Source organism: Dermacentor andersoni, chromosome 2 (genome assembly GCF_023375885.2).
Source record: "Dermacentor andersoni chromosome 2, qqDerAnde1_hic_scaffold, whole genome shotgun sequence".
Classification (NCBI taxonomy): Eukaryota; Metazoa; Arthropoda; class Arachnida; order Ixodida; family Ixodidae; genus Dermacentor; species Dermacentor andersoni.
In genome coordinates this window covers 198,411,776-198,437,279 of record NC_092815.1, presented here as the reverse complement: position 1 = coordinate 198,437,279, position 25,504 = coordinate 198,411,776, and the positions used below count along the sequence as shown (strand labels likewise).

Below are 25,504 nucleotides of genomic sequence, written 5' to 3'. Positions count from 1 at the left end.
AGATGCCCAAATTGTAGGCCCATCCGTCGACGTCAACCAGAACCAATGCGCAGGCTTCAATAATAACACACAGGGCGCAGATCAAATGCACATGGATCCTCGATCGTTAAAACCATGTAGATCTCCTTTGTCTAAAAGAGCTACGACTCTAACTCAGTCAAAGACAAAAAATATGTGAAATACAGCATTGCGAAGGAAGATTTCTTAAACGAAAGCCATTTAAGTGAGGCAGTTACTGAGTCTATTCTTTCGCAACCATAGGTTTCCTCAAAATTCTTCATTGGCATTGCCGATCAGTTCACTCTGCAGCAACAGATTTATTGTGTTTATCATCGAAATTCTACCCGGATATTATTGCTTTGCTAGAAACATGGCTTTCAGGACATCAATCTTTTCAATCGAATAACTATTCATCTTTCCGACTGGACCGTCCATCGAAGGGCGGAGGTTTAGCTTTCTTTATTACTAAGGCGAAGATTTCATATAAGCATATCTCTCCCGAATGTGAAATTTTTGCATTCGATATAACCATACGAGGGCGTCGACCTTTCTCGTTAGTAAATTTATACTTTCCGGCGAGTGTGCAGAGCACTCGATGTTTGGATTCAGCAATGTCTTCATGGTATAAGGACAAAATACTTGGAGATTTCAACTCCCATCACACGTGATGGGGCTTTCGAACTGACCAATGTGGCAAACGCTTCAAACGCGTCAGGTAATAATCTCTCTTGCCTGAACTCTAGAATTCCTACATATATTTGTAAACAGTTCCGCTTCGCATTGGACCTAAGTTTCGTAGGTGCGTCCCTCACCTGCTCATCATGGACAGCCTGGGACTGTGCCACCAACAGTGACCACTTTCCAATAATCGTTGAAATTGCTTGCCCGATTACACCATCATGCTCCCAGGTACCCGTATATATAGACTATAATAAATTTCAATTCGACCTTAAAGTACATTTGGCTTCTTATTCTGAAGAGCATGAAGACACCAAGGATATGAAACTTTGTGCGGTAATTAATAGAACCTACAAAAAGGCGGAATTTAGTGTTACATCTGTAAAGCAAACATCTTATAACCCTTGGTGGAATACAGATTGGACGCGAAACCACCAACGCCGACAGGCAGCTTGGAAGCAGCTCCTCTAAAACCAGTGCCCCAAAAATTGGTCTGATCACAAGTTTCACGCTGCTGTATTTAAACGTACAGTTTCTCAAGCCAAAGAATATTACGATAGGAAACACTATTACTTCCTTTCCGAATCCAAAAAAAATCGTTGCTTAGATCTATGAGATATCGGAAAATTGTGCAATCGCCAAGTAATGTTGATGATGTCGGTGTCTCCTGATGAAATGAAAAAAATATCTTGATCTCATTGCTAAAAGCTTGGAGAGTAGATTCACGTAATCGATGTCCTATAAATTGCAAAAATTAGCCCCGTCATCAGTGTTTATTGAAGTTACATTGCCTTAATTAAATCAAGTGATTCGAAACTTACCATTGTCAGCCCCTGGTCCTGATGGAATTACCGTTCACATGACAAAATTTTATTCGATTTATCTCTTGGAGACCTTCTAAACGTCATAAACTATTCCTTACACAAAGCCTGGATACTTTACGATTGGAAAGTAGCTAAAGTGATCCCGATACCTATAAAACCAGGAGTAGGTGATAACATAGAAAACGTCAGACCTATTTCTCTTACTTGTAATATGGTCAAGCTCATAGAGAGGATATTACATTGCAGAATTACTATCTGGATGACGGATAATTTAATATTTAGTCCAAATAAAATAGGCTTCAGAGCTAATTGCTCAATATGGTGTGCCCATGCTGATTTAGAGAGCCGCATCCAACTTGCCCGGAAAAGGAGAGAGTATTCTGCTTTGGCGAAATTAGATATAGCTAAAGCTTATGACAGCGTTGAACATTCAATTTTACTGGATATTCTGCAGCATCGTAATTTCCCAAATTATAATACCGCGTGGTTGGTCGATTTTTTGCCATCAAGAGAATTTTATTGCTTCAAGGACGTATGCTCATCCTTTAAGTTAACACAGACTCGCGGTGTTCCCCATTGAGCGGTCCTATCCCCAATATTATTTATTATGTTAATGAGCTCCATGCCCATTTGTCAGCACGTGCACGTTTACATGTATGCAGATGACATTACACTCTCTGCGGCCGACACTGATATTAACACTTTATACCAAAAGTTACAAAGATACATGAGTATGCTAGAGGTATGGCTTCGGACAATTTGTATGTCATTAAATATAAGCAAAAGCACAATTTTAGCGTTCCAGGTCATGCATCCGGTTTCAATTGCTATAGCTCATAAGCAAGAACGCACTCCACAGATTGAGTCTCCTAAATATTTCGGGATAACATATAATAGAAAACTCAACTGGAGTCCACACATAGAAAGTGTAGCGGCTAAGGCACAACATGCTTTAGATATTCTGCGCAGAATGAGCAACCGTCAATATGGACGGCGTAGGGACTCACTGTTAATGATCTATAAAATGTATATGCGCCCCATATTGGAATTTGGGTGTGTCTTGTTCTCAGCTGGCCCTGCTTATAAAATAAAGCATCTGGTTCTTTTGGAGCGTGAGGCCCCACGCCTGTGTCTGGGACTCCCCAGGTTTGTGGCTATTATTGTTATCTATCAATAAGCGCGCCTTCCAACATTGCCAGGCAGATTTCGCATCTTCACAATTCAAGCATATCTGAAATTCGACAGCTTGCAGCTTAGACTATCTGAATGCGCCTTTATTAATGATCCAAATTCCTTCTTCCTTGCTCATTGCCCTCGCTTTCACACTCCACAGATTATATTTGTACAAAGGCAATTAGATAGCCTGAATGTGAAACATTCTAGAGGTAATTCCATCAACCGAATCAAATCAGAATATTGAGATAGATTTTGATGACATTTCTCCTAAACGCTATGTTTCAATCAGCTACTTTTTTATATAACCTGTTGCAAGATTACCTAGCACACGTACAAGCAAATACCGTAATAGCTACATACGCTTCAGTGAACAACGAAAAGGCAGGCGTACGCATTTTCTCGCTTCAGCTTGGCTGGTCATTCTCCTTGAGACTGCCAGATTTCATCCCCGTTTTTGAAGCCGAACTTTTAGTAGTGATGTTAGCACTTCGGAAACTCCCTTCAAACTCAATAAGTGCGGTTATTATTATAGATTCCCTTTCTGTCTTTACTTTGCTAACAACTTCATCCAATTCCGCAACTCTAAAGAAGTTTATAACATTAGTTCTTCCACAGTTGAATTCTCTAAAACTATTATGGGTACCTTTCCACTGTGGCTTACACTCAAATGAAATGGCAGACGCATTAGCGCGAGCATCCCTGAGTGGACCTATAAGGCCGTTTATTCCAGTAGAGGTACACATAACAGCAATTAGATATAGAAAATATTAATTTCATAGAGATGTCAATGAATTAATAACAACATGGACAGAATATCAGCCCCTAAAATTTCCGTGGAAAATCCAGTGGTGCCCATCAAGACAATCAGAAGTAGTGATCATGAGATTTCGCTGCCGTGTCCCTCCATTAAACCTATATTTACACAGGACTGGTCTGACGCTATCGCCGCTGTGTCCGTAGTGCCAAGAAATAGAATCATTAGATCACTACTTCTTGGTACGTCGGCGATACAAATTGTTAAGAAAAAGACATCTAGAACTTCCGCTTGCTAAATTAGGGTTAATGTTATCATCAGAAATCATACTATCTTACGCTGCGTCAATTATAGGGGTCAGCCTCAGGGACATGAGTGCTGCCGTCTGCGGTTACAGGCAATCAACAAAACGAATAACTTTTTGAATGTTATCTTGTAATTTATTTTTGTATGTTTCCTTATCTTTGCTATTTTTTTCTCATCTGATAAGTAACACTTCAAAAGATTAGGCAATCGCTTCAGCACGCAATTCTTGGCCAATCCCCCAGTGTGGGTATGAGCCATAATATGAGACTATCATCATCATCATCATCATCATCATCATCATCATCATCATCATCTTTTCTCGCTGCTCTGCGCTAGTTGATTCCGCCGTTAAAGACCATCTGTCAATAGACGTACGCCTCTTCGTTCCTGTAACATCGTTCGTGTAAGTGCGGGGTAATAACAAGCGCAAGAGGGAGGCCCTCAGCGGACGTAACCTGTTCACCGTGTCATGCGAAAGAGACTCTAACCACGGCCTCGTCGTCGCCACCGACCGTCATCCTGGCCCATGCTCGCGACCCTGGCATGTTTTCCGGTATCGACAACGTTTACGTCGATGAATGGTTGCAGAATTACGTACGAGTCAGCGCACACAGCAGCTGGGATAACATGCTTATGCTGGTGAATATAATATTCTACTTAAACAAAACAATACGGGTCTGGTTTGAGACACATGAAGAGATTACAAATTAGGACCAGTGCAAACAGAAGCTTAACGATCTGTTCGGCAAGCCCATGGGCCGCCAACGTGCTGCTGAAAAGGACCTGCACCAATGCACAGACGTACGCTGAATTTTACGTGGCGTACATCCAGGACGTCCCCGCTCTTTGCGGCAAAGTGGGTAAAAATATGGCAGAGGCAGGCAAGGTGAGCCACGTTTTAAAAGGCCTCGCAGACGGTGCGTTTAACCTGCTTGTTAACATGAATATAACAATGGTCAATGAGATCATTAACGAATGCCGCCGCTTTGAAGACGCGAAGAGCCGCCGCATAGTTTAACAATGTACGCTTGTACTCAATACCGCAGCTTTATAGACGTGCGAAGATATTTGTTTACCGTGTGAACCCACCTCCTCCGAGAACGTCTTACGTATCTTGCGGCGAGAAAACAAAGCAGCATCTTCTGCCACGTCAATGACGCAGTGCTTTGACGATTCTCAGCCGCTCGTGTTTCTCATTCAGTCGCTCATTCGCCAACAACTTGCCAATGTGGGTCTTCCGTCCATCTGCTCCGCCAACCATGCTGAGTTTGCTTCGCCTGCTGCCTCTGCCCCTGTTCACGGGAGTCAATACGGTCCATATCCGAGCTATCGCAACCTGGCCTAATGGCGCGCACATGATTATCGGTCTATCTGCTTTTATTGCGGACGAGTGGCCCACATATCTCGCCACAGTCAGTTTCTGGCCAGCCAACTCTCGACCAAGCTTTCCCACCTACCGCCTCTCACCACAGAACCCTCGCCCGCCTCCACTCTTCAACGAGGTTGAAGACGCACCTAACAACGCTCGAGCCACTGCGACTAGCCGTTCGTCATCACCACACAGTCGCCGCTCCCGTTCATCCAAGCTGCGTCACTTCGCGTCCCCACCTTACTGTCGCCGCTCTCCGACGGGAAACTAACTAGGGCAGCTCCTGGAGATGACGCTGTTCTAGCACCACGGCCTGAAATTTTTCTGCAGACCCTGCCTACAGACCGGAACCTTCTGAACGTGGAAGTGGATGGCTTGCCCGTTACAGCACCCATCGACACTGGAGCGCACATTTTGATCATGAGTCCGGAGCTTCGACCGCTCTTGAAGAAAGTACTTACTCCTGCTCCGACTCGACTGCTCCTGGTCGCCGACGGTGGAACTCCGGCTGTGCTTGGAATGTGTACTGCACGTGTGAGTGTCACCAGCCACCACATGTCGGTTTTGTTTAGTGCGCTCGAACGTTGCCCTCACGATGTGTTCCTCGGGCTCGACTTTTTGCCCGTCCATTCTGCTCTGATTGACTGTTCAGCTGGTGTTGTACGACGGCACCAATCCCTTCCCGCTGACCTTCCTGCTCAAGCTGCAACTAAGCCTTGTTCTGCGGATTTTATTCGCCTCCTGTCTATAGCAGCAACCTGCATCACGTTTTGAGCCTGCCCACCTGTACCTTACGGAGACAATGTCCTTACTCCCGCGACTTCAGTCTTGCATTCTCACAATGTATCGGTCCCACATACCATCGTTTCAGTAGCGGACAATGAGACATGTGTTCCCATCCTAAATTTCGGACTGTGCCCACTAGTACTTCCTCAAGACATGCCTTATTCCACCTTGTCATCGTCGCACGATTGCCCCATTTCCGCTCTATCTGTTGCGCCGTCTTCGACCAGTGCTCATTCTGCGCCTTCTGCGTTTGCTCCGCCCGACGAATTTACAAAGATCATTACACCGGACCTCTCAACCCAACAAGCCGAAGAGCTTCGTGGCCTCCTCGAGTCCCACTCCGACATTTTCGACCTGAACGACCGCCCTTTGGGTAAAACTACGGTCGCGAAGCATCGTATAAATACCGGCGACGCAGCTGCTGCTCTTTGATGCCCATACCGGGTGTCGCCCTCTGAGCGACAAGTTATCCAGAGTGAGGTTTACAAAATGCTTGCCAAAGCGATTTTTTAACACTCTTCATGCCCATGGGCTTCGCCTGTTGTTCTCGTCAGAAAGGATAACAGCTGGTGATCTGCGTGTACTATCGTCATCTAAACACAATCATTAAAAAAGATGTATATACACCTCCCTGCATTGACGATGCCCTAGATTGTCTCTACTGTTCCACTTATTTTTCTGCGATAGACCTTCGCTCTGGACCACGAAAAGACCGCATTCGTCACACCAGACGGCCGATATCAGTCCAGGGTAATGCCTTTTGGCATGTGCAGTGCCCCGGCGACCTTTGAACGGATGAAGGACATGCCCTTGCGTGGCTTGGACTGGTCCATCAGTTTGTGCTACTTGGATGAAGTCACCGTATTCTCTTCAACTTTTGCGACCCGCCTTGAAAGACTTTCATCCGTTCTTTCTGTTTTTCGCACTGCTTGGTTGCAGCTCAACTAGTCCAAGTGCCACTTCGGTCACCTCGAAATAACCATGCCCGGACATCTCGTCGATTCGTCAGGCGTTCGCCCCGACCCCGCTAAAACTCATGCTGTGCAGAATTCCCCCGTACCAACTTGTTTCAGTTTCAGTTTCAGTCTATTGATGCGTTTGAAATGTTTACAGAAAAAGTAACTTTAGGAGGTCCCATAGTCAAAGACTGGGGAGGGACCTCCAAGAATAAATACATAGAAAAGGTATACTTAATGCGGTTAACAACAGCAGTAGCAATCCTAGGAACAGAAAGTATTAAGAAAGTCGAGTCATAGTAATAACAATAAAATATAAACACGAAAAGCAGATCCAAGGAGTGTTATTCAACATACAAAAGCGTAAAAAAAGTATACAACGCAATCACTTTCCCAAGAAGTGGTGATGAATTTCCTATTAAATAAATTTAGTAACCATGAATAAATGAATAACCATGAATAACCATGAATAACCATGAATGTATTAAATAAATGAATGGAAGGAGATGATTTAATGGAGGGTGGTAGTGAATTCCATATTGATGTTGCCAAAAAGTTCGCAGTAAGTTTGCCGTAGTTAGTGCTTGGTTTCGGTAGGAGGTAGCTATTATGATGTGAAAATCGAGTGCCAGTGAAATGGGGGGTTTGGTCTTTTGATATCAACGAAATTGGTAATTCTCCTCGACAACATTTATACGTCAGGACACTAAGACAACATTTATTTAAATCCACTACGGACAAAATATTATATGTGCGGAGTAATGGCAGAGCACTACATGAATATGGCTGTAACTGATTGTTCTCAAAGCTTGATTTTGTGTGTGTTGCAGGGGTGCCAAGTGAATTGCGTAAGTATTACCCCAAGAAGAAATGCAGTAAGAGATGTGGCTGTGAATAAATGCGTAGTAGAGTGAAATTAATATACCTATAGCAAAATAGGGGCGGACTTTGATTAGTATTCTGGTACCACATGCTGCTTTACGGGTTAATAAGGATATGTGAGTTGTAAATTTCAAATGATTGTCGAGTTCAACTCCAAGAAATGTTGCATGGTCAACAGCGAAGTCGGACCAATGTTAATGCATGGCTTCTCCTGTACACTTTTTTGCGGGGATGAAAAAATTACAAATTTCGATTTAGTAGCATTAATATTGAGCATATTATCTCGGCACCAATTAACGATTTTAGCCACGTCGGCATTAAGGTAAGATATTAGCGACTCCAAGGAAGTGTTAGAAGAAAAAATTGTTGTGTCGTCAGCGTATAAAATACAACTGGAATGTGTAATGTATTCTGGAAGATCATTGATGTACACGAGGAATAAAATTGGTCCTAGTATTGAGCCTTGTGGAACCCCTATGTTAGTTTGGCACGCGAATGTGTATCAGAAATAGAGACGATATGTTTTCGATCATGTAAATAACTGCGAATAAGGAAATGTGCTGGACCACACACGCCAACAGCGTTTAGTTTAGCAAAAAGTATGTCATGATTTATTGAATCGAATGCTTTAAAAAAATCAATAAACAAGGTACCAGCCAATTAACCTGTGTCAATGGCTGTTTTAAGATGATCAGCTAAAGTAATGAGCGCTAATTCAGTTGAATAACCAGATCTAAAGCCATTACTCATTAGAGGACAAAATACTGAACTTTGTGAAACAGCTACTTAAACGTACTACGAACCACTTTTCAATAATCTTGCTGAAAAATGATAAAATAGGTTTAGTGCGGTAGTTTAATAACGAGTTCTTGCTGCCCTTTTTGAAAACAGGAATAACTCTGGCGATTTTTAAGCAGCTAGGAAAGACGCCAGTTTTGAAGATTAGATTTATTATGTGTGAGAGTGTGTCACTGATAAGATGAGCTATAAGCTTTACATGAGATGAGTTGAAGTTATCTAAACCAGCTCCAGTGTTCTTTAAGCTCAGAATGGTCATGCCCACTTCTGTGTGCCAAACGAGAAGCCTTGTCGATGTGAACTGAGAGACGTGGCTGGTCGGGGCAAAAAGAATCGACAAAGGCGTTAGCAATGGCTGAAAGATTATTAAGGGTTTGTTCCCCAACTTGAACAGCAGTTAGGGCGGGATTTGGCGATGTTCTATTTAAAAATTCATTGATAATATTCCACTGTTTTTTAGGATCGTTGCCAGCACGGTCAATTTCCTTTTCATATTACTCTTATTTAGCGTTTTTAAGAAGCCTGCTCAATATATTCCAGTCGCGCTTGTAACGAGTGAGCAGGGTCAAATTAAATGGCTTCTTTTTTGTTTTTTTATAAAGGTTATCTTTTCTGCGCACGCATTTCAGAAGATTATCAGTCATCCACGGACAACGAGGAAAAGCGAATCTTTTCTTACTGTGGTTATTGTAGTTGATTCGGAAGTAGCGTTAGAAATTATATTGCAAAACAATTCCAAGGCGATTTCTGGATTTTGCGACGTAACGGGCTACCAAATGAAGTTTTGTCGAGATTCTTCCTTTTAACATGCATATCTGGAATATTCATATCGGAATTTATACGCACGAATATTGGATAATGATCAGTTAGTGAAACTTCAATGACACCAGATCCAGTAGTAACCATGAGGTTCGACAATGCATGGTCAATTGGTCAATTAGTGTATCCGGACCATTTATATTCCGCCGAGTAGGTACAGTTACAAATGATTCGAGGCCATGTCCATTCAAAGTATCTGTATAAGCAGTGTATGATGAACTGTGAACATGTAAAAGGTTAATATTGATGTCACCTATAATAATGATGTTTTTACATTCTAGAGATAGCGTGTGCAAAACATGGTTTAGTTCTAAACAAAAATCATTAAAGGATGACGGCGGCGATCGATAAATAGAACCAACCACTAAATTTTTGCCGTCAATATCGAGAAATGATGAGTTCAGCTCAATCCACACTGATTCGCAAGTTACTTGAATAATTGTTAAGTCCCGACGCCTGGAATATTCGAACTGTGATGCAATGAAGACAGCTGCGCCGCCATGACAGCTGTCACTCCGGTGACAGTATTCTGGTGTAAAAGATGAAAAAGAGTAAAAGTTGTTATCGGCTTGGCTGAGCCAGGTTTCACTTACACATATGATCGAGAAGTGGTGCTGACTCGATGATAGGAAATGATAAATGTCATCAAAATGTTTCCGTAAGCTGCGTGCATTAAAATGTACGAGGGATCGGCAAGGACGCTTAAGGTTAGAATCTAGTTCGGACGGTGTGAAGTATGAAGCCATAAGAGGTCTGTTGGGAACGGATTGACATTATGCACCTGATCCAGGTTAAGAGATAACAGAAAGGTCCGCTTCACAGTTAATGCGGTGAACTCTGCTGTCTTCGTACTGGCGTGCGTTAATACGGCAATTCTTAGTCCAGAGGAAGCGCCATCCTTTTTCTTTCTTGAGTGCTAAGGCCTGAGCAAACAGCCTCTTGTTGTCAGGAGTAAGGTGTTCGTTAATGAAGATGGGCGCTGCGTTCTCTCCAGAGAAACCAAGACTGCCGGTATCCATCCTGGCCTTGCGAGCCTTTGCCAAGAAATCATTTTTTTAGCGCGGGAGCAAAACCTAGCAATAATATTTTGATGACCTGATTCAGTGGGCACACGATGCGCTATCTCCATCTCGACCGGAGCAAGAGAGCATGCCGCCTTATCGGCAATGGCAGTTAAATAGAAATGCAGTCTTCATCCTTTGTAAATGGTATTCCTTTGATCTCAACATTGTTGATTCTAGAATACTGTTCCATCTCGGCTAGCCTTTTTTTTAAGGGCTTCGTTTTCTGATTTCAGAGATTTGTTTGATGCCGATAGCTCAGCTTGCTGGGTACGCGTCTTCTCGACAATTTCATTCAGCATGGTCAGACTGCCACCCATGCCAGAAACTTGGGTACGCAGGGTGCTGTTATCCAGTCCAGCTTCCTGCAGCTTCCCTTTCACATCGGAAACAAGTTTCTCGACCAGCTTTTGCAATCTATCTTGAAATTGCGCCTCGAGATCGTCGAGTCGCTTGGCCAACTCTGCATCGGTAGGCATAACGGAAAAGCAACTTGAAAAACGATAGAGTACGAAACGCGAATGCAGCAGCAGCAGTTGCGGTCACAAATATTCTTATGCTATCACCAGGGGAAATAAGTACCAACCTGTGAAACGTAGAAAAATGCTTTAGGAAGCGCACACTTGGACCGCAACTGCTGCTGCTTTGATGCCAGTGTCCATCCGACGGAAGCTTTTAAAGCCTCAAATGGTCTGGCGCAGGCGCTCTGGATGCGATCCCGTCGCCACGTAGCGGAGCTTGGGCACACCTGGAGGAGCAGCGATTACACCCACGTGCGGTATGGAGCAGCAAACAGCTTCGCCAGCAGATGATAGCCCCGGGCCGTAGAATTCTGTGAAACGTAGAAGAATGCTTTAGCAAACGCACTCTTGGGCCGCAACTGCTGCCGCTTCGATGCCTGTGTCCATCCGACGGTAGCTTTTAAGGCCTCAAATGGTCTGGCGCAGGCGCTCTGGATGCGACCCCGTCGCCACGTAGCGGAGCTTGGGCGCACCTGGAGGAGCAGTGATTACACCCACGTGCGGTATGGAGCAGCAAACAGCTTCGCCAGCAGATGATAGCCCCGGGCCGTAGAATTCTGTGAAACGTAGAAGAATGCTTTAGCAAGCGCACACTTGGACCGCAACTGCTGCCGCTTTATATGTTCGAAGCTTTATTGGCCTTTGCTCTTGCTTCCACAGGTTTGTGGAAAATTTCGCTGATGTTGCCCCTTCCCTGACTGACCTCCTCAAGAGAGAGCTTCCCTTCTGCTGGGGCTCTGAAAAAGCGTCTGCTTTCTCTCAGCCCATCACGCTGCTCACCACACCCCCTGTTCTCGCCCATTTTAACGCCTACGCTCCGACAGAAATCCGCACTGACGCCAGTGGCTACGGCTTCGGCGGAATTTTAGCTCAACGCCAATGGGGAAACAACTGCATTATCGCCTACGTTAGCCGCCTCGACTCTCCAGCCGAGCGCAATTACTCGATTACCCAGCGCGAGTGTCTCGCCTTGATTTGGGCGATGGGGAAGTTCCGACCCTACATATATGGTTGACCATTTATATTTACAACCGATCACCACGCCCTTTGTTGGCTTTCTTCCCTAAAGCATCCCACCGGACGCCTCGGTCGCTGGGCCCTACGGCTACAGGAATACACATACACTGTGGCCTACAAGTCGGGTCGTCTATATTAGGACACCGACTGCCTGTTTCGTACTTCCGGTTGATGCCCCAGACGGTTTAGTGGATGTCGCATCGGTCTGCATTCTTTTGTTCTTCGCCTTGAAAGAGATTGGGGATGAACAACGAAGCGATGAATCGTTACGGCACATTATCAAGCGCCTGCTCTCTGATCCGTCTGACTCATGCCTTCGAATGTTCTTGCTACAAGATGGCATTCTGTGTCGCTATAACATGAATCCTTAGCGTCACTCGCACCTATCACCGAATCCGGCGGCGCTTTTTCTGGCCCCATCTCAACCATTCCTTCCTGCGCTATGTTGCACCGTGTGAGCCGTGTCAACGCTTACATGCTAGCCCTGTATGTTTCCTCCGATCATCGTGACTGGGACACTGCTGTACCATTTGTCACGTTCGCTTACAATTCCTCGGGCCACAACACAGCTGGATACTCACCCTTCTATGTCCTCTTCGGCTGTGAACCGACTTTGCCTTTCCAGACTCCTTTCGAGGACACTAGACTCGCCGACAGAGTACACTCAGGATGTCACAGCCACAGCGTCCGAAGCACGCGAGATTTCTGGCATTCGCCTTTGTGCTTCACATACACGCCAGAAGTGCCGTTATGACCGGCGCCATGACGATGTGGAGTACGAAACAGGCGCTCTTGTGCTAGCTTGGTCTCCATCTCGGCGTGTTGGTCTTTCGGAAAAACTCTTCTCGCGCTGCTACGGCTTTTACCGTATCCTTCGCCAGGTGACCCCCGACTCATATGGAGTGTCTCCCCTGGATGACACCATTTCTTCACCTCTTTCTGACATCTTCCACGTCAGTGGTCTGAAACCGTACCTTTCTCTGACCGATGAGCCGCACCAATAAGCTGTTTTTTTCCGACGGGGGTGATGACAAAGTCTGCGATGAGGGAAGAAGAGGACGCTGATGATAACCTTAGAGAGGATCATGAAGAGTTTAGTTTTTCGCTGCTTCACGCTTGCTGGCTCGGCCATTAAAGGCCATCTGTGAGTAGATGGACGCTTCTTCCTTCCCCTAACAACATGTTTTCTTGAGAGCGCATGGCACTCGTACATATAACTAGGATAAGCTGTTATGGGCGCTCACGTGAAACGTACTAAATATCTAGAGTAATAAAAATTGGCAGTTGCATACATGGTAGGTGCTCCCACTTGATGTCCAGAATCTTGCCGAGAACAACAATGATGGCTGAGGGAAAGCTGAGGACCGCATCAATAGCAGTTAAAGAATAATTTTATTTGGTAAATAGATAAATAAAAAGGAATAAAGTCAAGAAATTTTCATGCATAGAATGGAATCAGCTGAAACGAGATATCGGCAATTGAAGAACAGTAAGATTGGCCTTCATAGGAAGTGAAGATTTAGGATGATAATAATGTATGTTATACAATGTGGAGAAGCACAGCATGTTTGGCCCTCCTACAATATGAGAATGTTTCCGTTATTCTCCGCATATGACAATGTTTTTTTTAATATTGACCCCACTAATGCACAAGTAATATCTACTAGCCAGATTTATTCGTTTTTTCTACCCAATGCTCTCTTCAGATTGTAATTGCACTGTGAAAGTTTTATGAAATTTGCTTTAATATCTGAAGGTAGGATGATCTACTTGATAAAGCCAAATAGGTCTCTATGAGAGCCAAAGGTGATGCAGGTCCTGAAAGATATGTTATATTTTGTAACTTCTTTACAGAAAGAGGTTTCTGGAGAATAGTCTAATTAGGCTTTATACATTCCAGCTGTCAAATGCCTCAAATCAGCATTTTAGGGTAAATATTCTTTGGTTTGGGAGGTGTTTTGACTATTCATTAGTGTGACATGATTTTGGCAGGTGGCAGGGAACAGCTTGGTGTGCTTTTCTTCACTCACACGGTTCTACTATAATAACTGATGCATATAAACACCTGCTGTTTTAGGAGAGATATAGACGCGCAAGTGTGAAGAATTCAGCACTTGCTGCAATGGCAGTGGCAACATTCAACGAGCTGCCGCGCGACTGGCCACTGGAGGCACTTTGCGTGTAATGGCGGGCATATTTCCCGCTCAGAAAAACACTATTATGTAGCACGTATTGAGCAAAACTGACAGTCGTATCGGGAGTTTCTCATTTTGCTCTACCATTTTATCACTCGCACTTTACGTGTAATTCCAATATTTCAGAAGTTTACTATTTGTTAAGACTAATTATGCGGAATGCAATGTATCATCTCAGTATTTCCAAGCGATGGCAAATGTTAGCTGGGTTCTGTACAGTGACGAGGCATTTGCATATTGTAAAACCTTGCCGCATGATAGTTGGGACACTCTGTATACTCATGTGTTTTTCATTTATGCGCGTGTTTATAGTCTGCGCTCGTGTTTGTCTAGCGGTGTCCCGGTTTCTTCCTGTCTTTTTTGAGCAGGTTCCAAGAAGTAAAGCTATATGATGCAAATGGTCTCGAATGGAGGTTCGTCAGTTTCGAGACAGATTGGTGAACACGCCAGAAGTGCCGTTACGACCGGCGCCATCACGACGGGGAGTACGAAACAGGCGCTCTTGTGCCTGCTTGGTCTCCAACTCGGCGTGTTGGTCTTTCGGAGAATCTCTTCTCGCGCTACTCCGGCCTTAAACATTCATCGGCCGCAATAAGCGGCCCTTGCGCGAGAGGGCGAACGAAAGCGTTTTACACTCACCTTGCAGCGCACAAGACACACATTTGTAAGATGCTCATTGATGGAAACCATTTGTATGCCTAACTTGCGTCCTTGCTAACGCTTTCTTTACAAATGAAATGCAGGTCCCACTGTGATGTTTGCGCTTGAGTGCAGGTGGCACCAGCCTGTCATAAAGGCCTAGGGCCACTTTCACTGCTTACAGAGCTGCCAGCGTCATAACGAAACGACGAGAACAGGTAAGTTGTTCCGCATCAATCGCGCACATTGCTACATGACGCTCGCGTTACTCAGACGAATATGTCACGCACCTTACATTCGATCATCACGGTACTAACATGAATAAATTACGAAGCTGCACAAGCTTCACACACGGCCGCCGATTGGATACGCGCACGTATACGCGTACGCATTCTTGAAGAGAGCAAACGTACCCAGTTGTTTAATCAGTAGGTGCTACACACTCGCAAACGCATCGGCTTTCGCGCGTATTGGTGAAACATTGACTTGCTCGCAACTCTTTTACGCCGTGCATGTTTTTAGGCAGGTAAATGAAGAATCTGCCAAATGCAGCACAAATAAATCGCGAAGCGGCTTGATCTGTGCAAGCCGCGACAGTGTATTGGCCTGCAGCTATAACGGGCATGGACAACATAACACTCAAATAAAGCTCCTGCAGGCATAGGTACATCGTGTACGTTACTTATACAATACTGGCGAGACAAAGTGCTCCTATCTTTAGTGCCAGTAGTCGACACAAACAAGGCTTTGTCCACGAAACTAGCTTCAAAAAGCTTCTAAGTGAGCCGGGCCGCCAACGCGAAGCGGCAAGAGAAGTGCGCAGTGGCTCTGCTTAAGAAACGTAAAAAGTATTTGCTTCTGGCAGTTTTATACCGTTCCGTAATCGCTCCTAGCACAGCACAACGTATCAAGTCTAAAATGCAACAAAAAATTTTTAACGTCTTACCTCGCGTCGCTCTGGGTGGAGCCGTGCGCCCCGGAGCTAAGAGAGAGCTAGTAGAGAATGAGCGAGCGGCGAGGAACCAGGAGAAGCCGGGCAAGGAAGAGTACGACTACTTTTAGTTTAATTCAGGGGACTTACGCTCAGCCGTCGCAGCCGCAGCAGAGAAAAGATGGCCACTAGCTTGCCCCCTCCCTCCCCACCTAGGACGTGTCTATCTCACCGTACCCCCCTGCCCTAGCGCACACATTAAAACCCCTTAATAATTTGAAAGTAGCGGCACTCTCCTCCCCATGTGTCTTTCCTCCTGGATTCTTCTCACCCGCCGGCCGCGCGCGCTGCGCACGGGGCACCTTTTCTCGTGGGCGCCCGAGGACGGGCCGCGGCATTCTATGGAGGCGCGTTATGTTGGGCCAGTTGTGCGCCCAATTGTGTTGAACATTTTGAAAATGCTGATAGCATCATAGATAATGCCGAAGGCAATGTTTATGAGGAGACTTGTTCTTTTCTAAAAGCCATATGAACATAGTATACTGGGGCCGTATAACGTAAAACTATTCCAATATGTTTTTATTGCAATCTCCTGATCTCGAGTGCGTAACCGCCGAAGCAAGCATCGGGCGGTCATTAGCAGGGTTGTCGGAACAAACCAATCAAATAGTAGGTCACTTTCGTTTGCTTGAAAAACGAATAACATTGCCTGCACTGAGTGGCTGGTCTAATGTAATTGACTCACAAGAGGCGAGGAGCATGCTCAAGTGGAGAGGCATTCGATGGGGCGAAGCCACTGCACTGAATATCGATAACCGGACGAAGACGGTGGTGCCGGCGTCTGTGATTGGTCCGCTTTCTCTTAGCTTGCTCTGGCTCGTCGGTAATGGCGGCGGCATTCAACGGAAGCTTAAGAATGACGCTAAAATGGATCCTCAACAAAGAAGAGTCGGGAGAACGAGGTCGTAAACATGCCGAAAGTTCTCGAAAAAGTTGCACGACCAGGCAAAAGGTTTTATTACACGCAAATAAACCCATGCTCTCTGGCAGGGGCGAGTAGCCAGTGCCGGAGCGATCAGCGGCAGCCATCTTTTATTCCTTTCGGAACGGGGCAGTCTGCGGATATTCAGAAGAAAGCTCAGTTTTGTTCGGTATATTAATGCATCTTTAACGCGTAAGCGTGCCTTTGACGCGATAAGTTCCTGCGGTTTTGTGACGTCGCTTGAGCGGCAGGTGAAGTGGGTGCAGCCCGAAAACGTTTCACCAATAGTCGAGGGCTAATGGCAAAGAGGCGTCGAATCAGAAATAACTCTGTTTCTTTTGTTAGGTCAAATTATGCATAATCAGTGTATACACGTCATATCAGATGGGGCGATATCGGTGTTTTCGTGACGTAGCGTGACAGACATGTGAATTGGGGGTGGTCCAAAGTAGTTTTTGCAGAATTAGCACAGACAACTTTGACATAGTTTTCCGCTATAGCGCCCCTGATGTAAAAGGGGCTTTGAGGCGAGTTATATCATCACACCATTTTTCTGCCACAGGATATGCTTTACATTGTGCGTGTGATCTAGTGTTGCTTGTGGCACATCCCTCTGCAAGTGGCTTATTAAGCGAAAGCCTAAGATCTCTGTTTGAAGGTCGCACTGTGGGATACAGAAAATATCACGTGACCAAAGGAAGGCTGATAGCGAACCAAAGCGTATCCTGCCGTGTATATGAGATGGTTGCTGATTATTAACATTAATTAATGTGTAATTAGTGATCGTATTCAGATCAACTAAAATGTATTTAGGTGAATTAAGGTCGATGAAGGTGGATTGGGCGGATTAGTGTGAAATACGTTGCAGTGCTACACATTATTGCCTGCAGAATATTCTTTGCGTTACTACATGACCTTAATCACGATTGCTTGCTCAGCCTTCTTAATGAAAACCAATTGATGCAATGATTCGGCTGGTGTTAAATCGATGGAAAGTGTTTCCCCAGAGAACAAGAGCGCAGAAAGGTGGTTTTAAAACATTCGCAATTAATGCGAAGATTCCCTGCCTGTCATATGACCATGTTAACACCCACTCCACGTTGCCTGTACAGTGAGAAAATCAAATAATAATCGTCGCCCACTCATGCTCGCGTGGAAGTGCAGTTCAAAGAAATTCTAAAAATGCAAGGTGTCCTTAGGCATCGCCGAAGAAAGGGTAATGGGAAAGACTTGTAAAGCCCAGTGTAATTAACCTTAATCCACTTGCGTCAACCCTAACTCACCCTAATCTACCCTAATACATCTTAACCCTCCTTAATCGCCCATAATCGGTCCTAATACTCCTTCATCAGTCCTAATTCACTTTATTCGTCCATAATCGGTCTTAATCTTCCTTCATCCCCCTTATTTCGCCCTAATCCTCTTAAATATGCCTTAATCATTGTTCATGCACCATAATCCCCTTTATACACCTTAATCAATCTTAATCAAGCAAGGGGCGAGGAAGTTGCGCAGCAGAGGCAGAGTTTAAAGAGTGACGGTACTTTGAAATTATCACGGGACTTTAGCACACGTCAGAACACGGTGCCCTCTTTCCCCACTTTCCTCCCTTTCCCGCGTGAGAAGATGCCGCCACATCGTCACCATGCTTTCTTGCTCACCCTCTCAAGCTTTCCCTCGCACCTACAGAATGCGGCGTCAGGTCGCGATGTTTCGCACTTGGACTTTACATGGAATATCACAGCGATGTCAGCACCAAGAATGACGGGGAAAATTCTTATGGTTTGGCCACATAATTGCTATTGTAATAAAGAAATGGTTCACTCACAGCGCCTTCAAAGTACAGTTCTTTGGGGTTTACCTGGTCCTTCTTTTCTATCCATTCCTGCAATTAGGAACGTCATGGTCACGTCACTCGAAAAAGCTTTTGGACAATGAAATTTGTGCGGTGTGGGCCCTTAGCGAATCTAAGGAATTTTGTAAAGTTATAGCAATAGCGTTTTCTATTCCATACAGATTTTTTTTAGAAAAAATGTTACATTTCGTAATGTCGGGCAATCAAAAAGTCACTTTCCATACGAAACAAAGGATTCAGATTATTGTTCAGAACCCTCTAAACACGTCAACGTGTGGACTATAAGGTGATATTTACCGGATTGAGGTCAGCAGTCAGAAGCGAGGCCATCTTAGCAATGCAGTCATATGTTTTGTCGCGATTGAGATCCGTATTCTGCAATAGAAAATGCGGCAAACGCTTTCTTCAGCGCTTTGAATTCTGTGCTGAAGCAAGATAGCAAGGCAGGCGAGTTGGTGAGGATACATCGTACTTATGGTGAATTTGCGCTGTTACCATAAACACGATGAGTTCTGTGGTAATCAATGTTGAGGGAAAACGGCGGAAGACAAAATAATGAAGCATCGCGATGCCATACGTGTTGCCTTGTGCAACTGCGGAAAAGAATAGATAACCAGATAATCAGCTGTCCTAAACCAGTCTCTCTGTCTTAATCCTCACTCACCTGAAGCAAGACTATTTAAAAGTGTTGATTATTTCACGAAACCTGTACCAGAGAACTTTGCTCCTATGCATCTGAAGTACTCCATCTTTTCGGACGTGGTTGGTGTCGAATGAGCGTGGCTGCTGGGTAGCTGTTCATTGAGGCAAACTTAAAGTCGAGAGGTAATTGTGAACTGTTTATCCTCAGTAAAATTGAGATTGGCAATCTGTCTTAAAGAAGGTTGTGGACAATTCGAAAACAACAAAGCAGCAAGTGCAGCTTCGTGAAAATGCTTCAGCTGCGCACGTTTGCTGAGATAAGCCCTTCCTGCCAATTGCGAAGAAGATATTTCCAAGTTGAAGTGACGGTGAAGAAGCAGACAGTAGTGAAACCTTTGAGCAAGGAAAGCCGTTTGTTGGACGAACCTATGCCCAGGAAACAGGCAAGATACAACGCACTTCGATAGGACCTAGCACAGTCAGCGATCGTCGAAAATATAATCGGCGTGCCCAGCGCTTCGGCTTTTATACAAGACTCGTCGAAGGTTCCAGTGTGATAGTTGGTTTCCGCGGGCCTTCAAAAAAGTACTAGACAATTCGCGTAGCGCATACAATCAGATTGCGCAAAGTTCGATGACGACAGAAAACGGATAGAAGCATCGTTAACATGCGAGAAACTTCCAATAAATGTAGGCGGGTCCTGCACCGACCGGTAACGTTTAACATTAGTGAGCCGGTGAAAAGCGTTTGCTAGAAAAAGATGAAGAAGCACACGTGTCGATATGCGGAGCGCTAATTGTGGTATAAAAAGCAACGTTTCTTAAGATCTTTATATGTTCAAAATGCGACAAGTTGATGAGAAATATTGTCGAATATTTGATACTGATCATTCATGCTAGGTAACCGATCTCCGCACATACATAGGTGGTACAATGATTTTATGAGGCAAACTTGTAGACATCATGGCTAAAATCGCCATTGTCGCCTAAACGGTGTGAAATGATTATGTCGGCCCTGCGCTGCCTGAAAAAAGAAGGGACGCTGCGCAGAGTAGCGTACGTTATATTCTATGCTGCTGTTGCTATGTTCGATTCCAGCAAACACTGTTTGGTGCTGTGATTGCTCTGATATAAAATTTTTTAGTCAGCTATGTTTACGGTAGTGCATCCAAGCAGGCGACAGATGTACAGGTACAGTGCTCGGAGATTGAAACGCGAGACTCGGAGAGTGCGACTGCCGGTAATTCTTGCACTACCAGTATGCGCTGGGTGATCGCTGAGGAGGCCCAATTGCGTCAGGATGCATCAAAATGACTCTTGCCTTAGTGTGACACAAGAGTGCATCAGCTGAATCTTCCGAGCGTTGTTAAGAATGGCCATACGGGGTGGCAACGTGCCAGCTTTCAGCCCGCTGCACGTGTTCCAAGCCCACCAGTCGGGGCGCCCTTCCGAGAGCTGCGGTCGGCAGGCAGCCATGTGGCGCGCGATCAACTCCGGAAATTGGTACTTGGCCGAGCCACCCGGGACAAACCAGTTCTACGAAGCCCTCTGACGTCGGCACTGAAAGCTGGGCGGTACCGAGAACTGCGGATGACCGGCAGCCACGTGGGGCGCGATCAACTCAGGAAATTGGTACTTGGCCGCACCACCCGAGACGGAGCACAGTTCTACGAAGCCCTCGGTCGTCGACTCCGGAGCCTTTGTGTGTATGGGCTCGCACCTGTGTGTTTGCGTGTGTGTGGGCGTAAACGATAGTGCGGGTCGGCGGCAAGTTTACAATGCTTGGACGAAGCTTCCCGACCATTCGTGCTCCGTCGACGACCGAACGATGACGTCGAACTATGACGTCAAGCGGAGAGCTTAGAAGCAGCGTTTGCCGGCTGCTAGGGTGTGCTTGTGTCGTGCTCGTTGTCGGGAGCTGAGTGCTCTGTCATACTCAAAATGTAGGAGTGAGCTGTGTGCTCGTAAACTGTTTGCTGCATGTTAGTTTTGCGGGCTCCATATGGGAGTCGCGCTAGTCTGCCAATGTATCGTGCTTAAACTGTTAATATGTAAATAAATCCTGTTCACCGAGTTCCTGTCTACGACCTTCATCTCCTTCAAATGGTGGCAGCGGCGAGATAGTCAGACGACTCCTACATCTGGCCGACAGCGGTAGGACCGTCCGACGAATCTAATATCTGGTTGGCAGCGGTGAAATCAGCCTACGGCTCCTAGACCAGCCTACGGCTTCTAGATCGGTCTTTCGACTCGGGGACAGCAACGGCAGCTGACGGACGTTGGCACATGGTGACCAACCGGCATCCTGATCAAGTTGGAGGCGACTTGAGATTGACCACCTCTTGCAACTGACTGGATACGGCGGGGAAGGACTGGTGATATGGTGCTGCTTCAGTGGGTAAGCGTTTGGTTTTGGCTGTAAGATTTACCAGGCTTCAATCTCACTGTGTTTTTGGATTTGATTCGCTGGCATCTTTTGCTTGTATTTTGATTTGCGTGGGTATCGCAACAAGTATTGTGTGACAGCAGAGCCAAAGCTTAAAGTAGCGACCATGGTCCTAATGTGTTTGACGAGAGCTGACCTGTTGTGGTTGTGTGAGATCGAGGTAAACGTAGATGAGGACTTGAAGGAATCAGAGATTCGTAAAACCATTCTAGAAAGTAACAATGATTTGAAATTCATAGAACAAATGGGCAAACGAATTCTAAGTAAAAGACAGGAACCACTGGAGCGTGAGCGTCGTGAACGTAAGAGTGAGCGTAAGCGTGAAGAACGCGAGAATGAACGGAAGCGTGAGCTTCAAGAACTTACTCTTAAGTGTGAGTGTCACGAACGGGAGAATGAACGCGAACGTGAGTATCGGGAACGTAAACGTGAGCGTGAGCAAAAGTATGAGAGAGAGAAGGCAGCACTGCTCAAAGAGATACAGTATTGTGATCAGTTATTGGCACAGAGACAACAGCGGCTTGAGAAATCTGTAGACTGGACGCAGCGAAAGTGGCAGGAAGTAAATAGCAGATTTTGTTCAAAAGCCGAGGAAAGTAGTAGTACCTGTGAGAGTAGCAGCACGTTCACAAGTGAATTCGAAGTGCTAGCAGCTAACGAAGCCTTAGTGGCAGCAGAGGCCGTTAAAGGCCAGAGTGAGAGCGACGAGGTGCTGTGCCAACAGATGACTATAGAGACAGCTAGGCCAGCTGCGAACAAATTGGCACAGTTACCGCGCGTGTGCGTCGCATCTCATGGTAGCGAGGTCGTTAGCGAGGTACAGAATACTACGGACTTGACAGACGCGAGCACCCATGTCAGGTCAGATCTGCGTGCAGAAGTGAAGTGCGAGCTGGACGATGCAGTTGAGAATAGTTCTCGGGGTGGCGAGCTCCGTAGCTCACGAGAGAACAACTGCATTGTTCAGGGATCGGTGCGGCTCTCCGCCAGTCTAGATAGCCTAGATAGGAATGATTCAGTTGTTAATCATTCGGACTGTGCGCGTGAGACAGCGATCGATACCGACGGGCTGTGTGTAGATGCACAGCGTGAGCTGGGCAATGTAGTAGAGGGCAGTTCGCAAGAGTGCGAGATGTCTAACTCGAGTAAAGCCTGCTGCATTGTTCCAGAGTCGGTTGGGCTGTCCGCCAGTCGAGGCAAAGTGAGAGTAGATTTAAATCTAAATCACTCAGACTGTGCGGGTAAGAGACCGATCCGGGCCGACGAAATGTGTACCGGCCAGAACAAGGCACGAGAAGGCGACATGAAAGCGAGTGCAAAGAGAAAGCGCCGAAATAAGAAGCGCGGTAAAGACCGAAAGACGATAACTAATGTAGCGCCGCCAAAGATGGCGAAAAACCCAAAATGGCAGGGCGCGAGGGAAAAGGTGCGGTCGTCACTGACGATGTTGACGCATCGAAAACGTTCGAGCCACCGGTCAAAGGGGGACTGAGAACCTTGTTCTGCCCGGACGCGGACAAAGGGTACGGGGCAGTCAAATACCTCGTCGTTCCGTCGTTCTCTTCGAAGCTTAGCGTGCAGTACAAAGAAGCGCAAGGTGGCAAGACGAGACAAGGTGGGGAGTAGCAACGCGGTCAGTCGAGGTCATGTTGAAAGCGGGGCGCGAGGACGCAAATTGGCAGGAGACCGTAACGTCTTGGGGGAGCTGATAGTGAGTCAGCCCTTTTGTTGTTCCTCCGTAGCCAGAGTAGCTTTTAAACCGCGACCACCTCGGGTTCGGCTGAAAGTATGAGTCAGTCGTAAGCAATCGGGAACGGGAGGCCAAGAGCTTCCGTAGTAGTGTTGTTTTGTTTTATTTTTGAACATTTGCAGATTTTCGCGATTTAAGACTAGGATTTCTTTCAATAAGTAAGGTATGAGCTCTGTTTATGTTTTGTTTGAGAAGCTCAAGATTTGAAAGACGCGTTTAAAGTAAACCTGTAGTCTCGCGAGGTGTTCATTAATAAGTATATAGGCTTTCTTTTTGTGTATGCGTGAGTAACCTGAAGGTCAAGGTTATCGTTGAGAGGCCTATCATAACGCTCGTGTGTGTTATTTAACCTCCTTTCTTTTTAAGTGTTTTTGAATTTTCTAAGGTTAAGCGCGTAGATTTTCAGTAAGTGCGTGATTTGCACTGAGAAGAGCTCTTAGGTCCATTAGCGCGTGTCCTGTGTGGACGGAAGGAAGCAGAACGTTTATGACTGGGTTGCTCAGGTGTGTCGAAGGTAGCCGTATTCTGACTTCTCTAGTACCCATGCGAAGAGCTAGTTCGTAAAAGACACATTTGTTCGAAGGTTCCTTTGTGATGCGTAAGTTACGCAAGTGTGGTTGCTGGTTTAAGGAATGTGTCCTGTGTGGATTAAAGGAACAAATGTGAGTCAGCGTGATAAAAACTTTGTATGATGCAAGCACGTGTTCGGAATAGGGACCTCAAACTTAGCGCGTCTGTGATGACGTACCTGTGGAGTTGGCCAGACGGTTCAGTGGCAGCAGTACATGAGATAAGTACGCCACTGTGATAGGGTAGGAACAGGCTGTTCGCGAAGTTATGCTGTTGAAGTTATGATTGAGTATAGGTGTTTGAAAGGCTTCGGTTTAATTCTGCGTAAACCTTTACTCTTGTGCAGCGCGACGGTCGGGTTTGGTCGAACTCAGGAGGAACGTGAAGGCTCGCTTTGGCGGCACAAAATTTTGGGGCAAAATTTGGGATTCCCAGTTGAGTGACTTGCATGGAAATTGTGATAGGAGGCCTGGTGGGTTAGCAGCTAATTCCGTGCGTTTGAACGCTGAGCGGTATTGTGTTGCTGCGTCGACTCTTCTGTGCTAGTTGTTGTAAGATGGTTGAAGGCATTCCAAGTACGCAGGGGTTGCAGAGAGCAAAGCCATCGTCTTGTTCGCCAGCCATTCTCTTCCTGCCCAGCGGTTGCCTGCACTGGCCAGGCGAGATTTTCCGGGCCATGGAGGAGCTGTTAAGAATGGCCATACGGGGTGGCAACGTGCCAGCTTTCTGCCCGCTGCACGTGTTTCAAGCCCACCAGTCGGGCGCCCTTCCGAGAGCTGCGGTCGGCAGGCAGCCACGTGGCGCGCGATCAACTCCGGAAATTGGTACTTGGCCGAGCCACCCGGGACAAAGCAGTTCTACGAAGCCCTCTGACGTCGGCACTGAAAGCTGGGCAGTACCGAGAACTGCGGATGACCGGCAGCCACGTGGCGCGCGATCAACTCAGGAAATTGGTACTTGGCCGCACCACCCGACACGGAGCACAGTTCTACGAAGCCCTCGGTCGTCGACTCCTGAGCCTTTGTGTGTATGGGTTCGCACCTGTGTGTTTGCGTGTGTGTGGGCGTAAACGATAGTGCGGGTCGGCGGCAAGTTTACAATGCTTGGATGAACCTTCCGGACCATTCGTGCTCTGTCCACGACCGAACGATTACGTCGAACTATGACGTCAAGCGGAGAGCTTATAAGCAGCGTTTGCCGGCTGCTAGGGTGTGCTTGTGTCGTGCTCGTTGTCGGGAGCTGAGTGCTCTGTCATACTCGAAATGTAGGAGTGAGCTGTGTGCTCGTAAACTGTTTGCTGTATGTTAGTTTTGCGGGCTGCATATGGGAGTCGCGCTAGTCTGCCAATGTATCGTGCTTAAACTGTTAATATGTAAATAAATCCTGTTCACCGAGTTCCTGTCTACCACCTTCATCTCCTTCAAATGGTGGCAGCGGCGAGATAGTCAGACGACTCCTACATCTGGTCGACAGCGGTAGGACCGTCCGACGAATCTAATAGCGTCCAACAGTGGCGCCAAAAAAATGTGCCGACCGCCATGCTGTCGG

General features: G+C 46.1%; 1 protein-coding gene across 1 annotated transcript in view; it reads right to left on the bottom strand.

The window, feature by feature from the left end:
• Positions 1 to 25,504, bottom strand: part of LOC126540257 (uncharacterized) — a 128,951-nt gene that overhangs the window by 17,699 nt on the left and 85,748 nt on the right. Inside the window, exons 4-5 of the mRNA XM_050187055.2 lie at positions 18,847 to 18,924; positions 18,523 to 18,579 (exon numbers count right to left, since the gene is read on the bottom strand). Of these exons, the coding sequence (XP_050043012.2) occupies positions 18,523 to 18,579; positions 18,847 to 18,924 (135 nt within the window). The remainder of the gene's footprint in view (positions 1 to 18,522; positions 18,580 to 18,846; positions 18,925 to 25,504) is intronic.